Consider the following 25767-nt stretch of genomic DNA (forward strand, 5'->3'; position numbering starts at 1 on the left):
ACCTTCATTTTAAGTGTAAGCCCTTATATGTGAGAGATTTCTTAGCACTCATGAGCAAAGGTTTGCATATACTTACGAAAAGTGTGCATGAAATCTCTAGGAAATTTTTGTTAGATTCTACATTTTCATGGGCACAGAAAATACACTTCCTTTGAGGCTAGGAACAGGAGATTCCCTTTCCTGCTATGGTCAGGAAATGTCAGAACGCTGTCTAGACAGACAGCAGCAGGCATTAGAGCTCGTGATCCCAGCATAGCTATCCTTTCAACTGGAACAAACTTGTGAGGAACTGAATTTGGGATTAGGATCCTGTTTTGTAGGGAGTACTTATGTGCTAATACCGGTGCACTATTTCCTGCCGTTGCTGTTACAAATGTTTATGTAATTCACTTTCTGTTCTCTACTGCTTTCTCTCAAACTGTCATGATAGCAAGAAGGAGAGGTTTGGGGTTTTTTTTAAGGAAAGAAGAAAACAGTAATTTATCACTAATTTTGAGCTGAAGGATTTTAGGCTCAAACCTTTTTTTAAATCTGCATTGCAGTCTTAATTCAAGAAAGTGTTTCAAGTTTTGTCATTTTTAAGACTTTAGAAACTCAGAGGAAGACTTGGAAATGAACGTAAGGCTAGTTTGCCTTACAACGTAGAAAATTCAGAGATATTCAGAACAAGTCTATTAAGCAGTTGGTTTTGGCTGCACACTGGTTTGATGTTGCAGTGATGTGCGAGGCTCGGTGGCTGCTGTCGGCGCGGTGACCGAGGCGCTGCCTGCGGCTCGGCCGTCCTGCGCTGGGCTGTGCGCTCTGAGCCCTGCCGGTGAAAATCGTGAACTGCAGCGCTGCTCTCCCCTTCAAGTATCCTGTGGTAGCAAACTGTTCCGTCTCCTAAATGGCGGGATTGGTCGTTTGGGGTTTTTAAAAAAGGGAACAGCCATGCTGTTACATTTCCATTAGTGCAAACTGCAGTTGAGTCGAGTGCAGCGCTAGAGAATACTGACACTAGGTAAGTACATTGGAACGATGGTGGTCTGGAGGGAGGCATCTGAAGAGTGTACCCAGAGAAAACTGCTCAGCAGTTTTGGGTTTAAACAGAGGTTGCAGGAAGGACTGTTGGCTTTGAAACAGTGTTAAAGCTGGAAAGAAAATGGCTACCAGGAATTATTGTTGCTACAGTAAGAACATGGCATGATTATTAATGTGCTGCTTTAACTACTGTTAGAAATGTTGTGTGAAATACTGTCTTGAAGTAAAAGTGTCCTTAAAGGGAGCAGATATTTTAATCCATTTAGATATAATGGATATCATCAGGCATTCGTGTTTTGGAATGCCAGTCTATTTAGTGGAGAAACTAATTTCTAGTAAATATGTTTTAAAACCTCATTACTGCCTTTTCTACACTAAAATATTTGCTTAATGGTTTTAAATTTCAGTAATAAACATAATGTCTTTATAAAACAACTTGCAGGGAAAGAAACATTACAGAGATACTATTTCACAAAATATGTTGTATCTGGTAACATAATTCTGGTTTTCTGAAATTAAACCCTGGGTGTTTTTTCTGCATGCAGCAAAGCTTTTTTTAATACTTCTTTGTATTTTGAGTTTGAAATAAATATGCCCAACCTAAATCCTGTTTGAAGCTTTATAAATAAGGATCAAGATATATAAATAAGGGTCATTATAGAGTGGAATCTACTTGGGATACTGTATTGTATTTTATTTCATAAGGATGTAAGTGTATGCATTGTGTAGTAAACTTATTACAGTTTTTTGATTAATAGGTTGCAGTTATATTGAGGAATTTCAGAGTTACTTTATGCAGTACATCAGGAAAGCATCAAGTTCAGTAAATGTGTAAAGAATAATTGAGGCATTTCTGTTTCTATCAGGATTCCACAGGTGGCAGATTGATGACAGGTATGGTCTGACAGTAAACTGTGTCTGCTCTTCATCAAAGTCCCATATGTGTGATAAGTTTTATACCTAGAGAGGATCCCATTTTTTTGTACTTTCTTCATCTTTTGGGATTTTGGTTCTCTGTTGGACTTCCTTGACTGAAAAGGCACTGGATTCATTCAGTAGAGGCGGGGCTGATAAACTGTTCACAGTAATGTGTGCCAAATACACATAAGATAAAACTTTGAATTTGTAGAAAAATGAGTAGTATGTGAAGACAGATGTTTGAACTGTAGAGTGGTGTTGCTTAGGGGATGCACTAATTTGATGGACACAATCTTAGCTTAAACTTTTTTTACTTTTATGCTTAACTTGACCTCCTTCACGTTTTTATTAAAATTTTGTCGTTCTGGAAACATTAGAAATGTGTGGCATCACTGTGCAGTTTAGTATTTTAAAAACAAACTTTGAAACATAAGAGGCTGCCTCAGATGTTTCTAAAAGTTTGCTTTTTTTTAAGATACAAACCTAAGAGTGTTAGTTCCTTAGAAAGCACTTCAGTGATCAAGCTTTCCTGGTTTGTATTTTCAGTTACTTTTCAGCTGAGAAATGGAAGGTGCAAACTTGGACTAAAAATTTGTAAGGAGCCATAATCAATTTTCTTATGAGATAGGGAAGATTTTATGAAAATATTTTCTGGAATGCTTATTTTGCAGTGCTTGTAGTCATAGGGTATGTCACTGTATTTTGAGGTGTTTTGTGTAAAGCTTACATGGTGATGTACGGTGAAGAATACATATATGTGTGTATGTGTGTGTATGTATATATATATATATATATATGTTTTCAGACTAGACACAGAGTGATTTTATAACTCAAATGGTAGAGGCAGTTCCTGCCCAGGTAATGTATTGATGAGATTTTGCTGATAGCATAATCAACAGACACGTTCGGAGTCAAGGATGATCCAAGGGTGTGTACAGTGCCTTTAGTAGTTTGGAATGGAGAGATGATGTCTTTCTGTGCTTTAAGCTTTCCCTGTTTAAGGAAAGCTGTTGTATTTAAGATACGTAAGTGCAGCAAATGAAGAGCTAGTGTGGTCAAAATAAACAGGCTGAAGGGTGACTGAAAGTGTATGGATGTTTATTATGCAAGTGGTAGGTTGATTTGTAGCTTAAACAGGCAGAGAAATTATAAAGATGAATTATTTTTCTGTAGCTTGTTGATTATGGTAGATTTCATTATGAAGAATGCCAATTTAGTAGGATATTGATGGACTGTAAACTTTTACATATCAATGATTCTTAGAATGTTGCACTCAGCTGAGGGGAGAAACTGCATTGATAAGTAAACTTCAGAAACAACATGTTAGTAGTATTTTCCCTTAAGGTCTTGAAATTCTGAATGTTGGCAGGACTCCAATCTTCAAACTGATGCTTCAGTTTAATGTTTTTATGATGCTTTCATTTGTGTGTTCATTGTTACATATTTGCTTACTGGATAATGTATGCTCAAAGTAAAGAGCTCTTAAATTGTTTGTTTCCCCTTGCCTTTCTGTAGACATCTTTGCATCTTTATTGTGTGCCTGTCTTTGAATATTTGCATCTGATCTGTTTACTGATAGAGAGGAAAAATAACCTTTTCAGCCAGAACTCCTGAACCCCTGCCTACCTAAAATACTTTTTGCTGTGATGACTTCTCAATTTTTTTTATTTGTGATATTCACATTTTAAAAATAATAATTAAATCTTGTTCGACCAAATGGATGGTATAAACAGAGGTTCTTTCTTTCCACTCAAGCAACTCTCTCGGACTACTTTTTTTCCCTACTGTGATACTCCTATTAATGTTGGATTCTTGGTATTCTAATGTTGCATTCAGATACTTGTAATCTTGTCTGGACTGAAACAGCTTCCTAGTCTGAGGTATGATCAGTTGTGTTCATTTTCTATGCTGTCACATGTTTCCTTGAAGTGCTTCACTGTCCCATATGGAGAGTTGTCAAAAAGCTAAACTTTCTATGAGTAGAAAAACGAGAGATTTCAACATTTCTACGTGAAAGCCCTACCACAGCTTTGGGAACTGTGTGTGTGGCTTTTACTGTGATGAATAGACAAAGGAAGAACTGTAACTTCTTTGAACTATTTTTCAGATAACTCTCAAAATCTAGCAGGAGCTTCAGAATGCAAGAGGCAGTTTTCTCTCTAGCAGTCCCTTGCTTGCTTTTGTTCACTCATTGCAGATTCTTTGAAGTCAGGAGCATCTCCAGTAAAAAGACTTAAGTTTTGTCTCTTCACATTATAAAGTGTTAAGCTTTTGCTTAATTTGTCATCTGGGTAATTCAAGCTCCACCTGTTCTTAAGTATTGCTTCTCATTAATTACTTTAAGAAGAGGGTTTATTATTTTTTCTTAACAAATTTAATTTTGTTAAATGGGATTGTGGCATATATAATTCAGTTTGTTAAACTACAGTTGGAATAGCATAGATTGAGAGGTTCTACAAATTCTCGAAAGGGATTAATTTTGTGGTTTTAGAAAACCTCATGTTTAAATTCAAATAGTTATTTAATCTACACTGGATGTTAGTTCTAGATATTTGTGGGTACTGAATGTAGATTAAATTGTTTTTATACTTTTTAAATAGAAATCAAAGACAATCAAAGCTCCTTCTGCAAATAGAAAGCAGGAAATTACATTTTGTACAGACAAGGTCATTGCTGGCTATTTGTTTGGAAAATGGCAGTATAGGCTTGCATTTAAAGAGATTTTCAGCTGTATCAACTGATGTAGGACTCTTGTCAGCTAAGTTTTTGCCTTTTCAGTCATCTTCTGAAATTACTTTATCCCTGATACTGCATGCACAATTCTGGCAGGAACTTCTGGGTTTCTTGTAGCCAGAAGTAGCCTTTTCTTAGTGATCTCTGCTTTCTACTGGCTGTTTTTTCCTGCACTGATATTTAAGATTGTTAGGTTATTTTAAGATTTTTTTTTTTTTCCAGAGCTGCAACAGATATTAGAATGAAATTTATTCCACACCCCACACCCTGCTTTTTAATTTAATGCTGGGATGGTCATATCCTAATAAATGTAGCTGCCACTCTCAACTAAATAATCAAGTTTTAGAAGCCATGAAGTGAAGACTACAGTTGCAGGACTTTTAGCTATGTTATGTCAAGCTGGTGGAATTGACTGTTTAGCCACATTTTATATCAACAAAAATAGTTTGTATAATATAGTTATTCTAGTCTTTGCTTCTTCCTCTGTCTTTCTTCCCACACAGGCATAATCAGCTGTAGGGGCAAAATCAGTTTTGTGTTTAACAGCAGCACACAGCAAAACAAAAACTGTCGAATAAACCACCTACAAAGCTTCCATATGACCTGCATTCCTAGCTGCAGTCATTATAGGAGATGGTGGTAGTTAAAGGTGATGGTGTCTTTTCTCAGATAGATGTAAAAATGCCAGTTATAATGCAGATCTGCTATGAAATAAGGGCTGCATAGTAAACAAATAGGTTAAAACTCTTTTAGGATTACAGCAAACTTTACTTAGTCATTGTACACCTTTGCATTCTAGTGTTTCTTAAACTTTTTTCTCAGAGAGGGAGGGGATGTGCTGTTAGGAGATACTTCATTATAGCAAGAGGTTTTCAGTCCATCTTTTTTTGTTTAGTATCACTGGGGATGCATTTATGTTCTCTTTCATCTCCACCATTTCAGTTTTCTTTCACTTCCTGTTCAGTGCCCATGTCAGAACAGGAAGCTGCTTATCACTAATCAGAAGCCTGACCATTTTACAGCAGTCCTTTTTCCTGCTGTGGTTCCCTTCTCACTCTGAATATCGAGTGAATATCGAGGCCTCCAGGTGAGTGCTCTGTAACTACATTTCTTACTCAATTCTGTGTCTCTTTTCATGCCCTCTTTTATTACCTGGTATGGGAGAGTGACTTTCATTTTTACTTCCTTTTGTGGTAATGCAAACTAAGACAGGCAAATTGAAGCAAAAACATTTAGGATTTTGAAATCTTTGCCTTTCCCTAAGGAAATTTTTTGAGAACTACCTTTCTCGAATCTGCTGGTAAAGAATATCAGGCACTCAGTTGTTTCAAATGTCATAACCCATGAAATTAATAGTAGGTGTTAGTTTGACTGTCCTGGAGTGAAAAATCTTATTTGACAGCCGAAAGCCCTTAGAGAGGAGATGTGAGTGCTGGTTAAACACTATGGGTGGGTGTCTTTAATCAGTCTCAATGCTATCAATAGTTTGGGCTAAGATCTGGTGTTCTGTAGGCTGTGTTGCCTTCATGAAGGTGTTTGCATGACACTGCAAGTACTATCACCCATTGAGTGGAGCTTTGTATGTCAAAGGGTTTGAAATCTCAAAAAGGGGACTTAATTCTGTAGGGCCCTTTGAAGTTTTTGATGCAAGGCTACAGTGACTATCCCTTTGGTCCTTCAGCAGTTTATGTGCTGGTGATCTCTTCGTGAAACTTGTCACCTCTCCTTCAGCTGGACAATATCCAAATTATGATGGCCCATCTTCTCCTTGTCTTTTACTTTCCCTCTGTGCCAAATGTAGAATAACCCCAGATTTATCCCCAATGTGGTTTGTGAGCTTCCTGTGATCCAAAGAATACTAAAAATGCAAGAGTATTTTCATTTAAGTTTTCTGCAAAGTACACCTTCAATGAGTGCAAGAGTACATGTCCTCTAGGTAGATTGTTCACATAAAATGGGAAGTCTTGCCCTATACTAAGTTGATTGATTGGTCCAAAATAAGGTGTTCCTATGGAAAGGCTGTGACAGAGTGTAGTGGGTTTATGGCACTGTACTGCTGTATCACCCCAGTGATCTGCAGTTGTCTGGGCACAATCCTTTGATGGAAAGATTCTATCTGTACTTGAGTCACGAGCCAGGAAATCTGTGTTGAGAACAGTTATTGCAAATGTTTAGTTAATTGCAAAGTTTAGAGGATGTGGGTGTTGAGGCCATTTTGCACGGGGGGCAGGCTTTGTAGTTCTTAATGAGAGAAGTGTTAGACTGTGGTTGTCACTCCCCAGCCAAAGTGCATAGGCTTACTGAGATGTCTGGCTTAGTGCTCATCATGATGTTTGATCATGTAAAGCCATGACCATTGACTTTCTCATTTTTAGAAAGGTATTTTGGCTCTTCGTATATGGAGGCTGTTATTTTTGTGGGCATATAATTGTAGTTTTACAGTTACTTTCTACATACAGTAGAGCTCCACTCCTGTTTGAAAGTAACACTTCTGCTTCTCTAGGTGAATATTACTTTAAAGTCTGACCAAACAATTCTATTTTTTTCTGTTCCAAATCTTACTTGAGAAGTGAGTATGTGTATTGAATAGCATTCACTCATAAAGCTACAGTTCAGTGTGATACTTGGGGGACAGTCCTGGGGCTAGGAAGAGGAGCTCAAGTACTTCTGTTGCTTTATATTATCCAGTCAGACTTTTTGAGAGGTCTGTCTTCCCTTACTATCTGTCTTTGTAATTTAGGCAAGGGAGTTTGAAAGAATTGCAGATTCATTGGGGAACTCTGATTCAAAAAGCTGTGTGAATAAAATGAGGTAAGGATAGTGTGTGACAATAGTTGCTTAATTCAGAGTCAATTTTGATGATGCCTAAACATTTAGTTTACATAAGAACAGCCCACCCTTTCTGTAAAGCTCCATGCTAGTAGTTGTTATTCATTAGTAGACCCAGTTCTGAGGAGATACCATACCCAAATCCATTCTTGTTTTTGTGCAGCTTCAGTTGTTTTGGAGTCTCTTCAGAATTTCCAAATAGGAAGTGAAAAATGACCTTGTATAGTTAGTTCTAAAGATAAATGAGCAAAACAAGTCCATCTAACATTGATCAGCTTTCATGAAGACAAATAAAATTTTAGTGGGCCAGCTAACCTTAGAGTTATAAACACAACTTAGCCTTAGGAAAGGTGAGAAATTAGAAAGGCCCAGGCTTAAAGTCCTCCAGCACTTAATCTCAGATATGCTGATAATTTTTGCTAAAAAGATTTTTTTAAAGCTTTCATTTGTAACTGTTTCCTTTGTGTGCATCATTCCTTGTTCAAGGACTTTGAGATAACTGACTTTGAAGGCACTAGCAGCAAATACTGCCATGCAAGTTATTTTCCCCTGTTCTGCCCACTTAATTTAATAGCATGTGAGATTTGGTAGATTTTTTTTATTAAAATGCCAATAGCTATGTTATTTGGAAATTACACATGTTAGAAAGAAGACCACTGAAATGTTGATAGTTTTACCCTGAGATCAAAAGATAGAATACTTTTATGGCTGTGGATTCTTACCTCTCTGCTTTGCTTGTCTTGCCTGATAGTATAGGACACAAGCAGAAAACAGTGGCAGCTGTACAGTAAGTTCTTGTTTTATTTTGCAGGTTTGTTTTAATGTGGAAGTGGATCTTACAGCATAATGTAAATCATACAAGCAAAGGTAAGTAGGAGTTTTGTGTTGGTGGGGTTGTTTTTTTCCCCAAAAAATGCCATTTGCATATACTGCTAAACCTGCAGAAAAATGGTCAGTGAAAATCCTCTTGAAATTAGTATCTTGATTACTATAATGTGTGCAGTGTATGTACTGTAATGGTGTAGTGTCTACAAAACCAAAAGAGGAACAAAAGATACTCCCCCATTATTTAACATTATGATGATGTTCTGCTAGCTAGCTGAAAGCCAAAATTGTAAGCATTTTAAATTAATTTTTTCCTCTACATGTTATCTACCTGGTTTCAAAGTACTGAAAGTGTGCTGTAAAAGCAGGATGTTCAACTTGCACATACTGTAATAATAAATAACTGCATGGGAAATTTGACCAACTATTAGAATAGCATTTCAAGTGTTAAACAGTGAAATTCTGTTGGAATTTCCTCTCCTCTTTCTGTCTTTAGGAACCCGTTTGCAAGCTATTTGAAAGACAAAGTTTATGGAGATTTAGTGCTGGAAGAACTGAAGTGTCCATTTGCAATTGCAAAGTGTCCATCTAGGAAGAATGTTCTGTAACTGGTGTTTTCCTCCTTCCCCCCACCCCCTTCCTCTGTAATTTTAAGAAAAAGAATTAAGATGCTTAGCTTTTTCTCTTCCATTTACTTGCTGCTCGAGGAATAATTTGAACTATAAAATTAATCTTGTCTCCATATAATTATGTGAAACATGTAACAAAGAGCTTTAATCTTTTTTAACTTGAGTTTTCCAAGAGGATCTTTTGATAAGGCTCCACAGTTCAGTAATTCTCTGCTTTGGAGACATGGCATGATGGACTCCTCTGCAGAGGCCTCTCTAACAAACCAAAACTGTGTTCTTAAGTTTCCTGCTTCCTGTTTCATGAGCCATCTCAGAATGTGGCTGCTTGCAGTGACTTGATATTTTGAAGAGGTGAGAGGGAGATCCCATTTGCTTAAATAAGTTTTTTTCCTCAATTTCAAGCTCCAGTTAATATGTAGACTTAATATTGCCTTGAAATTGTGGTATGTGCATTTTAAAATAGACATGAACTGCTTTATTCATATCTTCTGTTCCCCTACTACTTCTTCAGAGCTGTTGCTGTCAACTTTAAAATACTGATTATAGAAGAATGCTTTGTGGGGAATTTAAAATAACTCTTCTATTGAGTGTTGATCTTTTGTTTAATGTATAACCAATTCAGAACTTTGATTATGAATAGTCTTCTGAACTATGAACAATTAAAAATAAGCTCTACTGCTGTGTTATGCATATCCTTATGTGCAAAATATGTTTACTCCCTTAGCTTGACTTTACTGGTTTCTGGAATCTGCTGCTTTGAGAAAACAAATGAATATAACTCTGCAAAAGGAAATACTTCATCTAAGGATGAGTGTAAGACAAGAATTATGGCTAGAAAAGGCAGTTGAATTGACAGTAAAATTCAAACTGTTCCTTGTGCCTTCTAATGCTTTCAGTACTTAAAGCTTGACATTTATGCTCTTTTTTCATTTGTGTCTTATCAAATTGTTTAAATATACAAAATTAATTGAAAAGTCTAATGTATAAATAACTGTATATTTTAAGCATGAAGTCTTCTGAATGAAACTCTGAAAATCTTCATAGTGATGGTCTGTGTTTAGTAGGAAAAAGCTGTCTGTGAGGAGAACGCCTGTAGAGAACACATTCACAGCAAGAGGACAGAAAAATGTGTAAAAGGATAATGGAAACAGTGTAATGACGTTTGATCAGTATTGCTGTTGCTTGGAGGAAATCTTGAGGTTCTCAGAGTTCAGTAAACAATGACAACTGAATAGTCAGTAAATTAATGAAATTATTGTGCTTTATTAGGGAACAAAACAAAAACCAGATTCAGTTCTACAAATTTGTGGTGTACCATAGCTGAATTGCATTGCAATGTATATTGCTTCTTGTAGACTGGTGACTGAAAAACAACATAGCTAAAGAAGGTTCAGAGAGGGGCAGCAGGGATGACTAAGAGTTCGTTTTCAAGAACAGCCTGCATTTCCCAACTGCCTCTGTCTTCAGTCTCCACTCATGAGTGTGGTGGCTGCAGCATCTCAGAGACTTCAAAACAATAATTTTCACTCCCACAGCTCTGTGCAGACTTGTCTTTTTATGTAAGCTTATGTCTTTTAAAGCAATAGCTGAAAATGTGATTTAGTTATTTGCTAAAGCATTTTACTTGTACACTTGACCATAATGCATTTCCTGATAGCTCTGCTAGTGTGCTTTCCATGAAGGGTGGCTTTTTGTTGTTGTTGTTATTATTGTTTGGGGGGGTTTTTTGTTTTGTTTTTTTTTTTGTTAAGGGTTTGGAGTTTTGTTCTTAAAATTTCAAATCATTCATGTTCCTGAGGCAAATATAAAAGATACCATATCCTGACTTTTGTAAATAAATAAAGAAAACTGTTACTGGTTAAAAACACACAGGTATAAGATACTGCTTACAGACAGTGAATGTACTTTATTGGGGTAGCCATAGTATTTGTTCTTAAAATTTCTGATTTACAGACTGCATTTCTGAATTCCACAGAAGAATCTGTCTTGTTTTAAATACAGGGGGAAGTTAGGAAAAAATAAACTTGGTCTCAATGTGATAAAAGTGCAACAGGCCACACTTCCGTGTAGCAGGATAGGATAGGTTGCAGAACTTACATGCTTGTGCTGAATTTCTCTGTAATTAGGTGTGTACAGTGAAGTGAGGTCATATTTTAAGCATTTTAGATACCAGACAAACCAAACTTGCTTCCAGAAACTGCCTTGAATGTATTTAGTATTGCTTTACCTAAAAGTAGAAGGATGTAATTAGTGAATAATAGTACCATGAATACTGAAGAAAAATAGGTTATATACAGAATTCTGCACAGGATTAATTTTAGTATGTGGGATTTTTGTGTCTTTGGCTCAGAGAGGATCTCTTATAATTTTTATCTTGTTCCTTTTATCCATGAAGTTGAGTTTTCTAGTGTTAATCACTTCAGGTGATGTCTTTTTTGTTTTAAATTAAAAAAAAAAAAAAAAAAAGAAACAAACCCCAAGTATTAGTGGATTGACTTGAGCTTTTCTTCTCACTTATATTTTTCTGGTCATGTACAGTATTACATAGATTTGAGTCCTTTAAAAGCTCTGATTTTGTATTTTCTTCAGCAAGCACAGTCATCTTCTCCAAGTCAACAATTTTTTGTTCTTAATCTGAAAAGGTGCGACATGGCTTTATTTGCTTTACCTGGTACTGCTACTTAGAATCTTACTAGCTTTTAATCCTTGATAACTGAAAGAACACAGGATGAGAGCCAGTTTGCTGCTAAGGATGAGTGAGTATCAAAAGTGTATTTTGTTACTCTGAGGTTCTGAATGAAATGAGTAAAAGCGGAGTGTTTGTTTCAGCCAGTGTTTTTAGAATTGGAAGGATACCATGCTTTAGAAGTTAAAAAAGTCTATTTACATTAGCAGGAGATACAGTCTTAAAATTTGTGATTACATTAACATTTGCACAGCAAGTGGTTATCAGCCAAAAAGGCAAAAATCATGAGAAACTGCTAGATGTGTTTCAGGTCATGCTGGATAAAAAAAAAGACAACTTTTATTCACTAGAACTGTAAATAAGGTCAGATTTGTTCTGAAGTTGCAAGATGTGTTAGTTGGGTTAAATTGTTCTTAATATGATTTTTAAGAAAGCCACTGGGTAAATCCATTATGCAGCAGCATCATGTTGTCATTCAAGTGTTCATCTGTGATCTGTTGGATTGGCGCTTCACAACTAGTTCATGCAGGTAACCAGCAATGTTGTTTAATTAACTTGTGAAATACTTCTGTAAAAATAGATACATATGATTTCTAAAAATTCCTCTCCGTTTGTTATCTTTACATGCTGATGGATGTAGATTGAGTGGGTAGCTTATCCAGATAAGCTGGATTTTTATACCTTAAGATGTCTTTTATGTCAGTTACAGAATTCACTTTTTCCTGAAACCCTGAAAAAAAGACCTATGTGGTGGTACAGTTGTAATCATTGGGGATTTGCATAAAGTTGCATAAAACACCTAATTATTAATTGTTTTATTTGTATATATTGGATTTGTGTTGGAAAAAAGGTTTCTTTACCCAACTGCTTACAAGCAATGTCTGAACAAAAGGACGAAATTGTTGGAAAGGCCTTTGTTTTACATTGAAGATCAGTTTTAGATTTGGATATCTGGGTTCTGCTTTTATTAATTTTTAAATGTCTTGTGTTAGCAGAGCATTGCTCATATTTGCAGCTGCAGGAATGTTTTTCAGTTGCACGTGGGGAATAATTGGATTTGCAAATCCAGATATCACCACCACTTGGTGGCAGTACCTGGCTTTAAAAGGACTTGTCTCTGAGCAGATAAGGTGGCTGATCCTATAAAACTATAAGTTAAGGAGGGGCAGATTAGTTTTTAAATTTTTGAAAGTTAGTTATGTGTTTTAGAAATGAAAAGACTTTTTATTTAACCCACTGGGAGGATTTGCATTTGTATGTCTCTGTGGAAAATCTAGCTATCATGTCTAATACGCAATTTAAGAGATTTGCTTGTGTTAATAGTATTCTCAGAAGATGTGTGTAATGTTCCCCAGTTGAATTATTTTAGCATTTACTTCCAGCAGTTTGTTTCAGTTGAGTAGTTTAGTTCAAGTAATTTTAGAACATAAAATTTGCTTCATGGTAGAATTCCTTGTAGTGCTACATTCTGCAATTTAATAGAGGACTGTTGAAGCTTCTTTTTTGCCTTATGAAATGTTCTCTACATTTTTCCTTTTTTATTTATTCATATAGACTTTAGGAAAAGATTGCCCAGTGGATTTTTCTGTCAACAAAGCTAGTAAAAGCTTGTGCCCTTACCCATAGTGTCGCCTCTCGACTCTGCCAATTCAGCGGTGTTTGGGTCCCAGCCTTTTAAACTGGATAATGAAATGGTTGATAAAGTGTGAAAGAAGGAACTTGAGAGAGTGGAAGAAGGCAGCAATTATTTAAACTGACTTTGCCACAAAGAAAAGCATAATTCCAATGATTTGACAGTATATGATGCCATGTTGAAAATACTTCTCTGCAAGCCAAAATCTTCTGCAGTGGTCAGCAGTTTCTTTAATTTTAGTATTATACCCCATGTAAGGGCTGCAGTGGTGATCTTAAAGTCTGGAAAAGTGCAGATACTTTCCTAAACATGGTCTCTTTGTGGAATGTCTCAGTGTGACTGGAGATGAACATTGCTGGTGGTAGTGGGTTCTGTAAAGAGGAAATACTTTTACTGTATTACCTGAAGGGCTGACTGAGAAGCCTTTCTGAGGTGTGACACATCAGAAAGGTGTTTAAGTATGTGGTGGTGAAGAAGAGTGATTCACCCTATGTAAAATCTAAAATTGTAGAAATGCAATTGGAAAATTAGGTGGGACTAGGGAAATACGTGTTTATAAATTTGAATGTGATAATACTACTCTATTTAGTGAAAACATTATTTTATTTAGTGAGAGAACTTGTGAAAACAGGATCTCTGGAAGAGAGGTAGGAGGGAGAAGAGTATCAAACTATAGTTTTGCTGTCAATATGTTCTGCATAACTTGGCATAGAGCGAACATGCTTTTACCATATGCCTGATAATTTTGGTGTGATTTTCTTCAGCTGTCAGAATGATAAATTCAGGGTTTTTAAAAATACTTTTTTACCTGTATTGATATTTCACAACTGAAAAATTGTGGAAGCCTGAGCTATTGTGGAGCACTCTAGAGAGGACTAAAATAAGCAACAGTTTGGATACCGTGTGGCTAAGGGTACTAAAACAATCACAAAATAGTTGAGTTTGGGAGGAGGAGCCTGTAACCATCTTGTTCACTCCCGTTTTCCATCCTGTTGAGGTCCCTCTCAATGGCATCACAACCTTGTGTGATCAGCAGCCTTGCCAAGGGTCCCTTCTGCCCCATCATCCATGTGGGTAATGAAGACATTGAACAGTGTGGGACCTGGTACCAGCCTCAGGGTACAGATTTAGTTCCTGCACACTTTGTGCCACTGATCACAACCCTTAAATTTTTGGCAGTGTGATAAAGATGCCTCACAGCAAGGATAGGAGCAGGACTTTTATTTGTAGATTATAATGAAGAAAAGCTTTCTGGTTTTAATAATGCTGCTGGTTAATAAAATTATTTATTGTGTATGTCTAGATAAAAGTAATTTTTTGTACCATGCTAGAGGCTTAGGAATATGTTTCACTGAAAAACAAAGGTAATGATGCTGAAAGAGATTAATAATGTTTTCTCAGACATTTGCTTTCTTTAGAGAGAAAGCATGAGATGGCATCAAGGAAGAGAATTTATGCATGTAAAAGTAAGGGAGCAGTTTAGAAGAGAAACAGTGCGTATTTTCACAGAGCATTAATTCTGTATTTTTAGTACTTCTGTGTCTTTATTGGAATACTGCTAGTCATTACCATGTATGTTTGCATTTGGGACAATTCAATATTTGATTGTAGTTTTTATCTCTAGTAGAGCTAAAGGCAGTACCATTCAAACTATATTGCACTACTAAAAATCCAAACTAGAGAGCTGCAGGAATGTGAAGACAAAAACCTGGCTGTCCTCTTTGAACAGGGCTGTGGACTTCTGGGCAGGAGTTACAAAGCCTGTGGATTTGCCAGACAGTGTGTGACTGTTCCTAAGTTACCAGTTTCAACATCTTGGTTTTGTGTTCTGGCTAGTCATTTTTTAGAAATACGTAGTTCATTTTTGAAAAGCACCTGCCAATGAAACCATCCTAAACTGCTGCATGAGCAGTTAAAACTAGAAGAGTGTTTTTTAATAGTGATACATGTGGTTCTTGTGACACTTAAATTGTACTGTCATTTATTATTATTGATTTCAGTATTGAATTTTAGCATGATGCTCCCCATTGTGACAAACTGGTTTATTTCCCCAAGCAAATCAATAATAGAGAGGTAATATTAAGAATGGTTGGTGGCAGTAATGGAATTCTCTTTTGTGATTTCTAATTTTATGATGGTTGTTCTTAAGTTTTGTTCAGTTTCCTTTCACATGAGATGGTAACGTATCATTCTTAGATGTTTTAGACTAGAAATTGGGTTTCTGAAATTTTGACATTTTTAAGGAGTTTTTGGTTTTCTTACTGCTCTTGACAGAGAGCTTTTGAAGGCATTGTTGCATTAGGAACTAAGTTTAAGGAAAATAACTTTTTCAGAAAGTGTGCTTTGGGGTTTGATCTTCCCAATTATAATCTTACTGAAAAGACGAGCTGCTCTTGTCATGGCTCCTCTATAACTGAGAATTTCTCTATGGTCACGTTTTTCTGCAGATATTTGACAACTCGGTGACTTTCTAACAGTATGAAAAAAGGTTATATTGTGGGTGGCAGTAACATACAGGTATAATATAAATGTTGTATTGGTAATATTTCATACTGCTTTAAAAAATTTCCATATGGCAGTCTAGTTAGCTATGAGAGTTTTCCAGTGTTTGTATTGTTACATTTGTATTGTTAAGGCTGTGGATTTGAATTGTATTGAAGAGAACTAGTTTTGAATGGATCTCCTCATGTTGTAGTTAGATTAATAACTTCAGACTATGTATAAAGTAGGCATGGGGGGGCAGTACTCATGGTGTTATGCATATTAAACAAGTTGTCTCTTCAGTGCAGAAATTTGAAAAAATGCAGAAGTGTTAATTTGTAGATTTCAAAGCTAAGTAAGGCAGTCTACAAGTAGTGTTTCTGCTGTGCAGAAGGAAATGTATTTTCAGCATCTTAATTTACAAACACAAATAGAAGCTGGGGAAAGGCAAGGTGGGTCACTGACTTGTCCTGTAGTTGTCAGGCTTTGTGGTTTTATTTCCATCTGAAGGGTGGATCAGGATAGCTTTTCAAAAAGAAATAAACTGGAAAACAAGTAGTAGATATTCTAATGATCAAAGTATGGTGATTTTATAGATTTGGGGCATTATTATTGCTAGATAACACCCAAAGCTCCAGAGGCATAAACTGTGCATTACTGTGTGGAAGAGGCAAAAATATTGTGCAGCTGTATTCTAAGAGTTGGGGTCTTTTTCACAAGATGTGGCTGGTTTGTGCTGATACATTACCAGTTCCTCTATTACTCTGTACAAACCTTCATTTCCAGAGGTTCTTAAGCCTTTCTCTTTCGGCAAAATTTCTGTGCTTGATGATTGCCATGATTAAGTTTTTAAAGCATAGAGTGTGATGGGGCAGAATGGAAGGAGATACCTTTTTAGTCCTGTACCATGATGTACTTTTATTCTCTCTGATATTCTGTTGCCTAAAAATCTGAATTTGGTTCCATCACCTTTAATACAATCTGTCATTTGAGAAAGCTTTATTATGGAACACTTGTGGAAAAAATTGTAGGTTTTGTTAGTTTTCTCTGTTTACATTATGAAGTCTTGATGAAAAGTCTAGATGGGAGCCATGCAAACCTGAAACACCTCTCCTATCTCTTGAATATTTGAACAATCCCTTGAATGTCCTGGTTATTCACATATCTGCTTAAACATCTTGACTTATGAGGAGTTGTTTAGTATAGGACAAGTACATTTTTGCCTTTGTTACAGCACTGCTGAAAGACTCTATTTCTTCAGTTTCTTTAACTAAGCTGGTTAAATTCAAACCATTTAGGTGATGGATTCTAATTTTTTTGCTGCTTAATAGTCACTCTGTGCTTTTAGCTTATTGGCTTATATTTATGAATTTTGGGAGAAACTTGGTATCAGAACACATAAAGGCACTTCACGCTTTTTACAAACTCAGCTAAATTCTTCCGTTTTAATTTTTCAGCTCCAGTGTGCTTTCAAATTTATTGTAAATCCCTAAATGACACAGGGCCTGCCAGAGAGGCTGACAGATCTCTTGCCTACAACTGCTGGTAGGCAACAGCATGATGTGCTTGGCACTGAGGTGTAAGCTTTGTGAACTAGCATTGTGTAAAGGCAGTGCTCTTAGTTTGGTGTGTGACCCTACTGCATAGTAGAGGTTATCCTTATGAAGTAAGAACTTGGAAAGGTCATAAACCTACTGGTAATAAATACAATTAATAATGTACATAGAACAATGGATTTAAGTACATTCCTATCAAAAAGAATTATTAATGAACAGAAAGTGGACAGCATAGATCTGATGACAGGAAGGTTGCATCTAATCTGAATTACTGAGTGACCTAGGAAGCTTGCTTGGAGGGATTACCAAATAATTATGTTAATATGCAATTATCACCTCATTTCTTCTGTAGTAACCTCAAGATGTAGTGTAGTAAGGGTGTTATAGCAAGTGCTGATAGTTTGCAAAAATACTGATGTTCAAGATTTTTTAAGACAATAAGATTAGCTTAAGGCATTTAAATTATGATCTGTCAGCTTGAAGATAGATCTGACCTTACACTTTTTTAATGCTTAGACTATCTGGCCACAGGCAGTCATATCTGCAGAACACATTGTGATTTTTAAAACTGATACTTTATTTATAAAAACAGTATTTAAAATTAGCTAGATTTTAAATCAATTATTAGAGAGTGGAGTGTGGCTTAGCTGGAGAAATAATTGGTTTCTACTTTTGAATATGAAATAATTTCTGTATAGTAAATAGCATAGCATGTAAACCAAGAATAACACTGTTAAGTGCACTGCAGTCATTCTAGGCTTAACAGAAAGAATTGAATTGAATTTGACCTAGCCATTAGATAAAGTGTGTTTCAAAGGTCGGAGCTGGGATTGTGTATGCTTGTGCAGGCGTTTCCGGACACTTTCCATCACCATTTTTACATGTATATATCTCCAAGGTATGTTGCACTAGATGCTTAAGTAAAAATTACCTCAGCTGCCTAGTTGAGGTAATATAGTCCTGGTAGTGGATATGATAAGCAGTACTTTCAACAAATTGGAGGTTTGATCTCAGTTTTTAATTTTTCAAATACAGCAAGTATTAAATGCTATATGTTTTGACAGACTTAATAATGTATTCCTGATATGGCATAGAGAAAGTAATTTTAAAACTTAGGGAATCATGCAAAGAATATTGCCTAGCCTTGGTTACATCTCAATTACGATTGGTTTTTTTCTTTTTTTCCCATGAGACAAGTTAGATGATAACATTTCCTCAGAAAACATGGCATTGTGTCTAGTTATACCTATGGTTGTCACTGTGTAAATTCTGACACGTGGAGTATATAATGTAACTGAAGCATTGCATCTTGGTTCAGTGTTATCACAAGACTAAATTACTGTAATTTAAAAATACATTTTCTGTTTTCTCTAATGCCACACTGTTAAAACTGTTAACTTTATTGTTGTTGTCCTGTGCAAAAAATAGTGCATTTTGGCACCTTGATAGCTAGAAAGAATAATAATATATGATTATAAGAATAAAAATTATCATTAGCAGAAAGTTTTTTAAATGTAGCAGTGATATTATTGAAACAAAGCATTTCAGGCTTGATTCAAAGACTGAAATCTGTAGGGATACCTGTATTTACATAGAAGACTTCTTAATCATACCCATATGGAATAGTTCATAATCTCTATAAATACACAGTATGGAGAGGAGTCTCTTACAAGATTGTTTTAGGTAATGCTTTAGATATCTCTGATAACTCTAAGAGAATCTCAGTTTAATGGTGACCACAGGGTGTCATAGCCACCTTCTTAACTTCAGCTTTAACACTAATATTCATTAGCAGTATGGTTTTGTATGTGGAGCAACATAGTTGTGTCTTCATCTTGTAAACCTGTGAGAAGTTTTGAGGAGCCATTCTGATAATGAGGATTGCAGTCTCCAAGCAGCACAATATTCTCAGTCTGCCTCCCCGCTGTTCAGGGGGTACCAATGAAGTTGCTTTAAATGGGAAGCGTCTGTTCTTCCTCTGAACTCCTCACACCAGAACAGATGGGTGGAACTTGGAGCATGGAAGGTTTTACCTCAGAGGTGGTAACAGTGAAGCCACTCATTAACACTGAATTTACCACTTCGTTAGCAACGTTGCTTCCTGTTGAGAAAAGCTAATACAGGCTCTCAGATTGACTGAGCACGCTTTTGTCTGCTTTTGCAGCCATAAACCAAGCAAAATGCACATCTTCCAGGCAAAATTGTCTTGCTCAGTTTCTTATAAATGTTTCGTGAACAGTTTTATACTTTGCTGCCTGATACTATATGAAGCCTACATTATTGAGTTGTAAAATTGCTGTAGCTGTTGTGCATCATTGTAAGCTTCACTTCTTTTAATTGACTTTTGCATTACTGATTCTTAGCGCATGTTTGCACTGCCCATTTCTAACTTGTGTAGGTGATGTAAAGACTCCTGCTGGGTGGTGCATTATCACCATTTTAGGGTGATAGCTTTGGATGTGATCTTATTGGAAGTTGTTATTATAGTGAAAAATGACCCATCTCAAAACAGCAAAGAAAAGCAAAAATCTAAGAAATGGCAAGATGAGAAACTGGGGTGTTTAGTAAAACATTTGCCTAAAGGTGCATTACAGATAATAATACAATAAAATATTTCACAGATTTAAAATATTTATTATGGCTCTGATGTGAGCATTGCTGTATTTCTAAATTGGCCAGTTCAGTAGCAAAGATGGAATAGCAAAGGAAATATATTTTTAATGACTTAATATTTCCTTGTATTTCTACTCCAAATAAAATTACTTGTATCTGCAAAGGTAATTTTACAATAATTACACTAAGGTTTGTTTTTTACAAACTCAGAAGAGGTTAAATAATTGATTTATCCTTTTGTTGATTTGGAACAAAACAAGTGCAATAAAAGGGAATTTCCTTGAAGCTGTAGTTAGCTTTAAGTTGTGTGGATGGCTGTCATTCTGTTGAATTGAAAATACTGGACATATTTTAAACGTTATGTATGAAGGTGAAACTGGTGGTGTTTAACTAGGTTGTTTTTTCTCCTTAGGAAAAAAGGATGTCCAAAGTGGTCTTCCTGGATTTCGATAAAGGACCATTGCAGGAAGCCATGGATATTAGTTGTGAGTTATAACATCTTAATTCAAAGAGTCTAGGTAATAACTCCTTATAACTGCGTTCTGTTCAAAATTTTAATTAGTAACTGAAACTATGTGGTTTCAAACCCCCAAATCAAACCCCCAAAAGATTCAAGTGAGGAGTACTCTCTAAGGGTAAAATACTAGATTTCTGTAAAATACAGATGTCCTGATTCCTAGATGAATGTTTAATGCCTAATGCTCTCTGTGTTCTGAGGACCCGTATGAAAAGTGAATGCCAGGTCATACATTGATTTTCATGTGTAGGCAACTCCTTTGTGCTCGCTAAGCATTGAACAGATGATTTGATGTATGAATAAGAGTCACTTGTAGAAAGACAAGGCCACCCACAGGGAATTAATATGTAGTAGTTCTCTGTACTGGAAGATATTGTTAGTGTCATGCTCTGGATTCAACACGGTGACTTCATCTGGTAGGTAAATCCTAATGAAATGTTTTATACTTCAAAGAAAGTGTTACCTTGAGAAACGTACAGACCGTTTTAGTTTCCTAAAGAAAATATGTTTAAAAAAAACCAGAATTGCTTGTAGATGTTTAGGTAGCCTCCTTACTTTTACTTCTGGAGAACAACTGAAGATAATTTGTATTTATGTTCATAGAGGATCTATTTGACAATCTAAATTTCCCCATCCTGCTTGTGTGTGGTCTCGGGCTTCTTTAAACTGAAATATTTGGCAGTGGTTAGTTTGCTGTATGTTTATCAATATTGCATAGCAAAAAAATAATATTTTTTATTGCTTCATTGATGCACTATAAATGTCCTGGATATCCTAAATGAAAAGTAGATTTTTGGCAAGTTCAAAACATCTTTTTAGATTACAGTGTGAAGAGTGATCCTGAAGAAAAGCTGTAAATTAAAGTTGTCATTATTTATTTCTGCAATTGCCTGATTTTTTTCTTGTTTGTTTTTTAGTATAAATGTATTTAATGGACTGACCAGCAATATGGATGATTTAGAGATAAATACTGGCGTCCCTGGTGCTAAAGAAGAAGAAGAAATCCTATGTGATGATAATTTTGTATCTGAGGAAGAAGGTGGCATTCCCAAACCAGAAGAGAGTGACACGTCATTTCAGAACAACAACACATTGACTCTGACTGAGGAGCTGTCAAGGGACAGATCTGAAAAAGCCTTAAGTGGAGGCCAGGCTTCTCTATTTATACACACTGGTGCTCCTACTGTTTCTAGTGAAAACTTTATGTTGTCTAGAGGAACTGCTGTTAATGGACCAGTTTCACACTCCACCTCAACAAAGACTTCCATTATGAATAAAGACAGTGCTTCATTAACCACTGGACAGCCTGGAGGTCATCTCACAGATTCCTGCTCAACTTTGACAGTGGTTCATGATCTTCAGCTGCCTGCAAAGAGTACAACACAGAAATCAAATCAGCACCAAGTTTTATTTTTATTACCTGATGTAGCACATGCTAAGAACCTGACTCATTCCATTAAAAATCTACCTACCTCTGCTTCAGTTGGTTGTGATTCACAGAAAACAGTAGGAAACAGTGTAGATAGCACTTTAGTAGACCAAGTAGAAGTTTGTGAGGATGATAAAAATTTACTGTTAAAAGATGATTGTGTTGATACATTAACAGGCATTTCCTCAGGTACAGGTGGCTTCAGATCGGGATGTGATCCTAGTTGGGATCCGCAAAAAGAGTTTATACAGTTTCTTATGACAAATGAAGAAACAATAGAGAAGTCTCCCATTCACTGTAAGGTAGGGGTAGAAAAGAAGAGAAAAAGGAAAATGGATGTTAGTAAAATAACACGTTATACTGAAGACTGTTTTGATGATACCAGTTGTATTCCTAGTAAATCAAAACTATTAAATGTTGAATTCTTAGAGCAGAATGAGGAGCTACAAATAGAACCACAAAAATACTCGTTGAGTAAAGTAAAGCCTGAGTCCACAGATGAAGAGCTGGAAACTGTTGATGGTATCCAGCAGCTCATTTATAGTCCCGCTAGTAACTGTGCAGAAGATACTTCTCCTGTTCACACTAGCACTTTTCTATCCAATACTTTAAAAAACAAATGTGAAGAGAATGATTCTGAACCACCGTCTACTTTCAGTACTGATGAACCATCATTTTATCCCTGTACAAAGTGCAATGTGAATTTTAGAGAGAAGAAACACCTGCATAGGCATATGATGTACCATTTAGATGGGAACAGTCATTTCCGGCATCTCAATGTCCCCAGGCCCTATGCCTGTAGGGAATGCGGAAGGACATTTCGAGATCGTAATTCGCTTCTTAAACATATGATAATTCACCAGGAAAGAAGGCAGAAACTGATGGAAGAAATCCGTGAGCTGAAGGAACTTCAGGATGAGGGTAGGAGTGCACGGTTACAATGCCCACAGTGTGTGTTTGGTACCAATTGTCCCAAAACATTTGTGCAGCATGCAAAGACCCATGAAAAAGATAAAAGATACTACTGTTGTGAGGAATGCAATTTCATGGCTGTGACAGAAAATGAACTGGAATGCCATCGAGGGATTGCTCATGGAGCAGTAGTCAAATGTTCAATTATTGGTAGTGACTTGTCCCAGAGAAAAACCCAGAAAAAGGCATCCTTGAAAGATCCTTTTTTAGGATCCTCAAGAAAGTCATCAACGTATATGTGTAAGCTGTGTCCATTTGCTACTTCAGCTAGAAGCATTTTAAAAAAACACATGGCATATTTGCATTCAGCATCATGCATTGATCCCTTTGGTAGCCATCTTAGACTAGAGAAAAGAAAAGGCAGCATAATAGAGGAATCTTTAGATTTTCGTAGCAGGACAAAACAGTTGATCAAACATTCTTCTACTTTTCCAAAGAACTCTGCTTTAAAACAGGATGTAAAAAGATCATTTGGCTCTACTTCACAGTCCAGTAACTTCACAAAACTTCACAAGAGACCCTACAGGATACAGAAGGCTCGGAAAAGCGTGTCACAGTCATCTGTAAGTGTGTGCAATCTAAATTCTACAAACAAGAACTTTTTTATTAGAAGTAGCATTGACCAAAAACGTAAATGTTTTCATCAAGCAGCAAAGCAGAAAGCTAGTGCCAAAAAAAGTAATTATTTATATAGACACAAATATGAAAACTACAGGATTATTAAAAAATCTAGCGACTCTTACCCTTTGCATTTAAAAAAGGAAGGGTCCAAATCTGTCAATGCTTTACATTTATTTTCTTCATCAAGTAATAATTGTTTTGTCATGGATTCAAATAGCCTTGATTGCAAAAGGGCAGAAGGCTGTAAAGATCATAGGCATGTAGCTGTAAAAAGAGTGGTTAAAGAATCCAAGAGGGAAGGCTCTGTTACAGGAGATGATTTGGATTGCTATCCAGATTTTCTGCATAAAATGACTGTTGTTGTTTTACAGAAACTAAACTCTGCTGAAAAAAAAGACAGCTATGAAACGGAGGATGAAAGTTCATGGGAAAATGTTGAACTATGTGATTACACTACACAGTCTCTGGAGGATGAATCTTACAGTGATATTAATCAGGAGCATGTAAACCTATTCCCCATATTCAAAGGTAAAATGGAAGATAATGAAGCTGCTGATAAATCTTCACTTGGTTATGAGCAGAATGATGGCTTTTATTTTGAGTATTACGAAGATGCTGAGGGTAGTAACTTCTTGCATGATTTGCATGATCCTCAGAATTTAGAAAATGTAGGATCAGCATTGCCAAAGCATAATTCAGTTTTCCATTGGACTGATTTGTCACTTGAAAAGAAGTCATGCCCGTACTGTCCAGCAACCTTTGAAACAGGTGTTGGCTTGTCCAATCATGTCAGAGGACATCTTCACAGAGCTGGACTAAGCTATGAAGCCCGTCACGTTGTTTCACCAGAACAGATAGCAACAAGTGACAAAATGCAGCATTTTAAAAGAGCTGGAACAGGGACTCCTGTTAAACGTGTCAGAAAAGGTAAGATTTGTTTTTTATTTGGGTACAAAGTAAAGGGGGGGACAGAGGGGTTTGCTGAGCACTGAACTTGCTTCATCTTGTTATAAAGCCTCTTGTGATTTGCAGTTGTCATGTTTAACTGTATACAATTGTCAAAAAACATTATAATTATTTTCTTTGTAGCAATTGAGAAATCTGAAACTTCCTCTGAGCACACATGTCAGCTCTGTGGTGGCTGGTTCGATACTAAAATTGGATTGTCTAATCATGTGCGAGGACACCTGAAGAGGCTTGGCAAAACCAAGTGGGACGCACACAAGTCTCCCATCTGTGTTCTGAATGAGATGATGCAAAATGAAGACAAGTATGAAAAAATCCTAAAGGCTTTGAACAGTCGCCGTATTATTCCCAGACCATTTGTTGCTCAGAAATTTGCATCAAATGATGACTTTTTATCTCAGAATGTTTTACCTCTTGAAGCATACCATAATGGCCTAAAGACTGAAGATATATCTGTGTCTGCATCAGAAGAAGAAGGGCTGAGTTTCCTGAATGAATGTGATGAAGCAAAAGCAGTACTACATGATGAAAAAAGAAATCAGTCACTTTCACTGATAGAACTCCTGAAAAACAAGAGGTTAGGAGAAGAAAGGAATCCTCATATTTCCCCTCAAAAAATTCATAATCAAACTGCAAGAAAGAGGTTTGTTCAGAAATGTGTTCTTCCATTAAATGAAGACAGTCCATTGATGTATCAGCCACAAAAAATGGACTTGACTATGCAGTCAGGTAAGAAGGTGTTTCTTGACAACATTTCCAAAGAATCATATAATTCATAGAAAATGTACAAGTGCATTTTATGCAATACAAGAGTATTTTATTTGGGATTCTGTTCATTTAATTCTTGTTTCATTTCCAGAGGACACTTGACTGCGAGAGGTAGCACAGCAAATTTTTCTGACATGTTTTTCCTAAAGTGAAAAAACCTCTCAGCAGCACTGAAGGGTTTTTGCATGGAATATAGTTCCTGTTCTGCATATGACTGGCATGCAAATTGAAAGCGGACACAAAGTGAGCCTAAGTAAGGAAGAAGACACATCTTGCAGTAAACAAGTTGAAGTGTCCATGTATATTTGGTGGACTAACAGTTCTGAAATGTTTGGGCTTGCAACCCGGTTTTGGACGTTAAAACAGCTGGTTTGCAAATACTGCATTTAAGTCTTCAAGGTTTGTGCAAGGCAGCATTTGCTCAAACTAACAGAACTGTTGATACCATTATAAATGCATAATACTGCAAATTAGTGAATCACTGTCAACTAATTTTGATGGTTTTAGGCCAACATACTCTTACAATATAGATTAATTCTTGTTTGTTGCAAATTGTGGCTACTGTGAGAAA

The 25767-nt window shown here is 36.3% G+C and overlaps 1 protein-coding gene across 6 annotated transcripts in view; it reads left to right on the forward strand.

Moving 5' to 3' along the window:
- ZNF644 (zinc finger protein 644) overlaps positions 1-25767 on the forward strand; it is a 72812-nt gene that overhangs the window by 35427 nt on the left and 11618 nt on the right. For 4 of the 6 annotated variants that reach the window (XM_056497359.1, XM_056497358.1, XM_056497363.1 and 1 more), the window contains exons 2-6: positions 8312-8367; positions 20336-20408; positions 21358-23404; positions 23834-24389; positions 24552-25157. In XM_056497359.1, coding sequence (XP_056353334.1) covers positions 21389-23404; positions 23834-24389; positions 24552-25157 — 3178 coding nt within the window. In that variant the 5' untranslated portion in view covers positions 8312-8367; positions 20336-20408; positions 21358-21388. Of the gene's footprint in view, positions 1-8311; positions 8368-20335; positions 20442-21357; positions 23405-23833; positions 24390-24551; positions 25158-25767 lie in introns of all 6 variants that reach the window. The other 2 variants (XM_056497362.1, XM_056497360.1) reach the window with 1 other exon arrangement.

Source organism: Oenanthe melanoleuca, chromosome 8, assembly GCF_029582105.1.
Source record: "Oenanthe melanoleuca isolate GR-GAL-2019-014 chromosome 8, OMel1.0, whole genome shotgun sequence".
NCBI lineage: Eukaryota > Metazoa > Chordata > Aves > Passeriformes > Muscicapidae > Oenanthe > Oenanthe melanoleuca.